This window comes from Megalobrama amblycephala, linkage group LG4 (genome assembly GCF_018812025.1).
Source record: "Megalobrama amblycephala isolate DHTTF-2021 linkage group LG4, ASM1881202v1, whole genome shotgun sequence".
Classification (NCBI taxonomy): domain Eukaryota; kingdom Metazoa; phylum Chordata; class Actinopteri; order Cypriniformes; family Xenocyprididae; genus Megalobrama; species Megalobrama amblycephala.
Genome location: NC_063047.1, coordinates 17,359,442 through 17,366,987, shown reverse-complemented (window position 1 = coordinate 17,366,987; position 7,546 = coordinate 17,359,442). Strand labels below are relative to the sequence as shown.

The 7,546-nt window shown below is 40.5% G+C and overlaps 1 protein-coding gene across 1 annotated transcript in view; it reads right to left on the bottom strand.

The window, feature by feature from the left end:
- Window positions 1–475: 475 nt before the first annotated feature.
- The window catches only part of pigg (phosphatidylinositol glycan anchor biosynthesis class G), a 132,050-nt gene continuing 124,979 nt past the window's right edge, over window positions 476–7,546 (bottom strand). The window contains exon 13 of the mRNA XM_048187998.1: window positions 476–1,334. Within this exon, the coding sequence (XP_048043955.1) occupies window positions 1,115–1,334 (220 nt within the window). The 3' untranslated portion in view covers window positions 476–1,114. The remainder of the gene's footprint in view (window positions 1,335–7,546) is intronic.

Sequence of the window (7,546 nt, the reverse complement as noted above, 5' to 3'; positions counted from 1 at the left end):
CATGCTAATAAGCATCTAGTTAATCGTGAAAATTGGACCCTAAACTAAAGTGTTACCGATTTTTTAAAAGAAATTTTTTTTTTTTTTTTACTCAGCAAGAATGCATTACATTTATCCAAAGTGGCACTAAAAACATTTATAATGCTACAAAAAATACCAATAGCAAAGATGCACCAACAGAAGAAAAGAGACGTCCATAACCATTAATGGAAACAAAACATTTTAAATTAATTTGGTAGCAGAATTTGTTGAATAAAAATGGAACGAGTTCTTAATTCAAAAAGTGCTCGATGCAACAAAATCACAGCCAATCAGAGAATCTGTTTAGCTATGCTGAGCTTATTTCAACCAATGAGATTTCACTGTGGGTGGAGCTAATGAAGATAGAAACCAAGCAACAGGCAAAATGTCTTTTCAAAACTTTTAACAGTGTAACAGAGAGGCAAAACACATTAAAAAAGCATGTAGAAATGAATTACTCGCAATCAAAAAGGGCTTGTTTTATTATTAACCAGATCTAAGAGCTGAGATAAAGAAAAAACACTTACCAAGATAAATCAGTTTACAATTCACATTCCCAACAGGCGGATTAATATGAAACGTGACACGCAGCTGTGTTTAGATATGATGTAAAAAACTTTTAAGATCTCTTAAAGCTTTCAAGTGCGTGAGGAGTTTACATCTGCTGTGATCTCAGCGAGGAGAGTTATTAATGATGTATCTTATCTCGTATTATTCCAGAGGTGAAGCAACGGTCAGGAGCAGAAATGGCAAAATACAAAAAGAATTACACTGTCCTTTATCGGTAAAGCTTCAGGAAGAAAACTGCATAGAGAATAAGAGGGATTATCATATGTACACCCACAAGTCTCGCCGTACGTTATCTGCACGTTATCGATGACCTCCCAAAAAATATTAAAAAAAATAATTTAATGACGTGCACAGAAATAAGTCAGTAGAGCAAGCCAAATCTCCATGTAAGCTCTGAACGTTGACCTCTTTTACAGAAGTAGAATTTCCTTCCACATGAACTAATTTCTTCTTTTGGTGCCTAAAACTCCATCTGCACCATTTGTACCTGAGTTTGGCTTTGGTTCTGGATCTGGCTTTGTATTCAAGGCCTAGCCGAGCGTTCCTGATCCATAAAGGTGAAAAACAGACACACGGCGGTGGTGACGAGGGTGTGCATGGCTTCATACAAGAGTTTTGGAGAAAACACGCTCCAGATGAAGAGGTGGTATCGGAGACTGGTGACCAGAACCACGTAGAACACGACTGGGATGGACCGCAGGAGCGCGAAGCAGTAGCTGCCATGACCGAGACCATTTACAGCCCTGAAAGAGAGCAGAATAAAGACATTCAATGTGGTTATGGTCAGGTCTATGAGTCTATGATATGTGTCATTATATAATACTGTAGTCATAAAACCGTCGGGTCTCATCGACTGCTATTCATTGCTCATTTAGTGCTAATGGAAAAGCTATTACTTCCTTTACTAACCTTTGATTATGTGTTATGTTTCACAGCAAACGTCTATTATACATTCATTAAGACAAACGTCACCCGTCATGGTCTGATGCCACAGCCATTAGCAAGTCTAGTCGTAAAGATATTGAGACCTTAATGGATCAGACTAGACTAGATCAGGCTGGCCTAGACTGCATTACTGTGACTGGACTAGATGAAAAGGACTGGGATGGACTAGACTGAACCTGATCTGAGTGGATTTTTACTGGACTGGACAAGACTAAATTAGACTGAACTGATTGAGTTGATTATAAACTGGACTGGGCTGGACTACTTTAAACTGAATTGGATTGGACTGGGTTGGATTAGTATGGACTCAAGTGGGTTAGGCTAGATTAGATAGCCTCAACCTGAACTGGACTGGACTTGATGATAGATTGGACTGGGTTAGACGATTTTGGGTTTAAATGGATTGGACTGGACTAAAATGAACTGAACTGGACTAGAATGGGCAGGACTGGACTAGTATGAACTGAAGTGAGCTAGGTCTAGATTAGATGACATCAACCTATACATTGGACTGGACTAGACTAATTTGGACTGAATCTGAATGGACTGGACTAGAATGGGCAGGACTGGACTAGTATGGACTGAAGTGGGCTAGGCTAAATTAGATGACCTCAATTTATAAACTGGACTGGACTAGACTACTTTGGACTGAATTTGAATGAACTGGACATGACTAGAATAGACAGAACTAGACTAGAATGGGCAGGACTGGACTAGTATGAACTGAAGTGAGCTAGGTCTAGATTAGATTACATCAACCTATAAATTGGACTGGACTAGACTACTTTGGACTGAATTTGAATGGACTGGACTGTACTAAAATGGATAGGATTGGACTAGTATGAACTGAAGTGGGCTAGGCTAGATTAGATGACCTCAACCTATAAACTGAACTGGATTAGATTACTTTGGACTGAATTGGAATGGACTGGACTGTACTAGAATGGATAGGATTGGACTAGTATGGACTGAAGTGGGCTAGGCTAGATTAGACGACCTCAACCTATAAACTGGAATGGACTAGACTACTTTGGACTGAATTTGAACGAACTGGACTGTACTAGAATGAACTTGACTAGTATGAACTGAAATGGGCTAGGCTAGATTAGATGGTAACTGGATCTGATGATAGACTGGATTGGGCTAGACTACTTCAGGCTGAATTGGATTGAACTAAAATGAACTGAACTGGACCGGACCGGAGTTGATGACAGACTGGAGTGGGCTAGACTTTAATGAAATGTACTAGAATGGACTGGACTGGACTAGAATGGGCAAGACTGGACTAGTAGGAACTGAAGTGGGCTAGGATAGATTAGATGACCTCAACCTATAAACTGGACTGGACTAGACTACTTTGGACTGAATTTGAATGGACTGGACTAGAATGGACAGAACTGGACTAGAATGGGCAGGACTGGACTAGTATGGACTGAAGTAGGCTAGGCTAGATCAGATGACCTCAACCTATAAACTGGACTGGACTAGACTACTTTGGACTGAATTTGAATGGACTGGACTGTACTAGAATGAACTTGACTAGTATGAACTGAAATGGGCTAGGCTAGATTAGATGGCAACTGGAGCTGATGATAGACTGGAATGGGCTAGACTACTTCGGGCTGAATTGGATTGAACTAAAATGAACTGAACTGGATTGGAGTTGATTATAGACTGAATTGGATTGGACTGGACTAAAATGGGATGAAGTGGGTTGGGCTAGACCTCATCATATAAACAGGACTGGACTATCTTGCACTGAACTGGACTGGAGTTGATGACAGACTGGAGTGGGCTAGACTTGAATGAAATGTACTAGAATGGACTGGACTGGACTAGAATGCACTGAACTGGACTAGAGTGGGCAAGACTGGACTAGTAGGAACTGAAGTGGGCTAGACAAGATTTGATGACCTCAACTTATAAATTGGACTGGACTAGACTACTTTGGACTGAATTTGAATGGACTGGACTAGAATGGACAGAACTGGACTAGAATGGACAGAATTGAACTAGAATGGACATAATTGGACTAGAATGGGCAGGACTGGATTAGTATGGACTGAAGTGGGCTAGGCTAGATTAGATTAGATGACCTTAATTTATAAAGTGGACTGGACTAGACTATTTTGGACTGAATTTGAATGGACTGGACTGTACTAGAGTGGACAGTACTGGACTAGTATGAACTGAAATTGGCTAGGCTAGATTGGATGGCAACTGGAGCTTATGATAGACTGGAATGGGCTAGACTACTTCGGACTGAATTGGATTGGATTGAACTAAAATGAACTGAACTGGATTGGAGTTGATTATAGACTGAATTGGATTGAAGTGGACTGGACTAAAATTGGATGAAGTGGGCTGGGCTAGACCTCAACATATAAACTGGACTGGACTGCCTTGCACTGAACTGGACCGGGTTGGAGTTGATAACAGATAGACCTGGACTAGAATGGGCAGGACTGGGCTAGTATGAACTGAATTGGGTTAGGCTAGATTAGATGGCCTCAATCTATAAACTGGACTGGATTTCACTGCACTGCACTGAACCAGACCAGATTTGATTTTAGATTGGACTGGATTAGAATGTACTGAAGTGCTTTAGGCTAGACTAGATTGCCTCAACCTATAAATAATTGTTCTCTGTCATTATAATTCTTGTTCTGAACAAATGCGTAATGTCTCAGCCAGAAGAACAAGTATTATTAGTATGATAGACCCCAGACTCTAGTTCCTGGATTTCAGGCTGTTGTATCAGACATCTTTCTCTCTAGCCCTGGGCAAATCAATGTGTGAGCAGTTCAGTCAGCCTTTGACTCCCACCATGAGAGTTCATCTTCTCCAAGGAACAAATGGCCTCATTCCTTCTTCACATGCATTTGGATGTAGGGCAGTTTCTACAGAGGCAAAGAGCAAAAGCTCCACTACCTGCAGATAGGAGTCAAAGGCATTCCGGCATCAGCCTTGCATTAAAAATGGAAGTTTATTGTTGTGGAGACATAAATATTGATAGCCCAATCCCCCAAAGTGGTAAACACAGTGCTTTCTTTCAATACTGATACGACAAGCAAAACATCAGGAGAAAATAATCACGCATATAGCTTCCATCTTTCACAAACAATGTAAATGCGTGAGCTGGTTGGTTTTGTTGTGAGTTTTAACTCCTTAATTTCTCAACCCAAAGGAAGTGACGCAGTCTGGACTGTAAAAACCCCTCTCACAGGGAGAGAGACTCATTCTGGGAGATTTCCTCTCCGGCGTAATTACGCTCACAGATTTCATGTGACAGTGAAAGCGGACAAGGATAAGCGAGATGCAGTGCAGATTTCAACTTGGAAATTAATAAGTGAATTTGAATTACATTATGAGAGTGTTATGAGATACACAAGCAAAAACTGAAGACTGAAAGGAGATATCACTACAATCAAGACAACACAACACATTTAAAGTGACAGTTCACCCAAAAATGATTTACCTACCCTCATGTGGTTCAAAACGTGTATGAAGTATGGACTACTTTCATGATAATTTAATAGTGCTTTTTCCTCCTTTTTATATTTTATTGTGTTCAACAGAAGACAGAAAGTCATACAGGTTTGGAATGACATGAGAGTAAGTAAATAACAGACTTTTAATTGGAATTGGAATATGTACTGGTGCAATTTAGTTATATTATTTGGGAAAAATTAACATTAGCTAACATGTCTAGAAGAATTTCAGTCCATTTTAAATAGGTGTTTTCTCATTTCTGGAGTTTGCACGTCAAGCTCGACAACAGCACACCACAGTCTATCCACATTTAACACTGAATCAACTGAGAGATGACACATTTCTCAGTCCAGTTTTGACTGCCCCATCATTTTGACTGACAGGTTGCTTGTCTAAGCAGACGTAACAGTCCACCGGCTGATTCCTAGACATCGTACTCACAGCAAATCTTCTGTAAACTGTACAGCCACATCACAGCCACCGCTGCTCATTCCCAACAGCACTACCTAAAATCATTTTCCTGCGACTGCAACACAACGGTGGCCCTTCTCCGCCTGACGAGGAGTTTGCCGGCGGATGAAGGCATTTGCAATTCAAATCCACACCTTAGACACTCGGGGTAGTAGATTGTTTGCAGGGTTCAATATCCCTGAACACAAAGCACCTGTTGCCTCGGAGGAAATGAAATATCTCCTAACAAGCCTCCGTATTTCTCTCTCTCTCTCAAATGGATTGTGTAAACGCTCGGCTCAGATGGGGGACGGGTCAGCCGTGCCTGCTGGGATTCCTGAAAGTGGAGTATTGATCAAAGAGCATTTCCTGGATCCCATGTGAGTGTGTGCTGTAGTGACACTGCTGACTGAGCATGCTGAATTATACATGTCAGACTGAATGTCTGACCACTTAAGACGGTCATTTATCAGGCACTAGTCGGACAGCACTTTAGGGGAAATCATCTAGCCGCGCAGGGACAGACTTTATAATGAGATAAATAAAGAGTGGGTGGGTGGGTGGGAAGGTAGGATAGATAGATAGATAGATAGATAGATAGATAGATAGATAGAAATTTTGGCATGTAGATGTCTTCAGGCCAGGACTCTTATCACACATGTGAAGTTTGGAGCAGATCGGACATTGTACACAACAAAATCACCAGAGTTAAATAAACTCTGCTTGGAGTACATATGGTCCCTCTCTAAATAGTGTTAAAGTATCACTGAAGCAGAGTTAAAGTTAATGAGATAATTAAGCGATTAATTAAGTGATGAATGACCATTAGTGATGAACACCTGCTGTTAACAAGCAGAATCACTGAAGAAAAGATAATCCTCCTCTGCTGAGATCTTGAGAGATATGTCTTCAGTTGATTTCATCTAAGACTGTGGCTAAAGTCAGTTGTAGTTCTTGTGTTTCTCTTCTCTTCATTGATTCTGCTTGTTAATAGCAGGTGTTCATCACTACTGATCAATCATCACTTAATTTATCGCTTAATTATCTCATTAACTTTAACTTTAAAAGTGTTAGTTTAACACTATTTATAGAGGGACCATATGTACTAAAATCTTTGCAATTTAACATCGCTAAGGCCTTAAGATGAGACTGACCAAATGTGATGTTGTTCTGGTTAAGTCTCAATGAGGAGTTAAACACAGTGTAAAACGTCATTTCCTGTTGCCCGCAGGTGGCGCTATGACTGTTACTGAATATTGGCATGTAGATGTGTTCAGGCCAGGACTCTAATAAAACATGTGAAGTCTGGAGGTGCGTCCCAATTCGCGTACTTGTGCACTATTCTATGACGTTTTTTAAGTATAAATAGTGCAAGTAGTGCGTTCACACTGAAAATTCCAAAAAGAAAAAGTGCACTTTAAATACCCGGATGATGCACTAAATTAACGGAAAAAACGAAGTGTGGAATGTTGGACACTTCGTGCACTCAACTGTCGCAGCTTTAATTATGTAGAGGAGGGGGAGGGGGTATCGGACTCCGTTGTTGAATGACAAAATAACCTTATACAATTCATGCACTACATGGATGAGTACATAGTGCATAAGTACATAGTGTATAAGTGCATAGTGTATAGTGCATCGTTTGGGACGCAACTTGGGGCAGATCAGACATTGTATGCCTGTGTTACAACAACTTCCTGTTTCATGAAGAAGCACTGAATTTTGCCACCACGGACACGCCCTTCAGTGAAAACTCAAGATCTTCGCCATTTAATGTCGCAAAGGCCTTTAGATTAGATTAGACTGTCCAAATATGATGTTGATCTGATTAAAACTCTAGGAGGAGTTCGTTAAAGTACAACGTCTGGAAATGGCAAAAACTGCAAAAATTTTGCAGAGAAAATTCAAAATATCTCACTTCCTGTTGGTTTTCAGATTTTGCTCCCTTTTTTTGTAGGTATTGGGCTGTTACATGTGTCTACCGAATTTCATTCCTGTACGTGAAACGTAGCATGAAGGGCGCTTAGTTGAATTAATTGTAGGTGGCGCTATCGAGCCATTTTGCCAC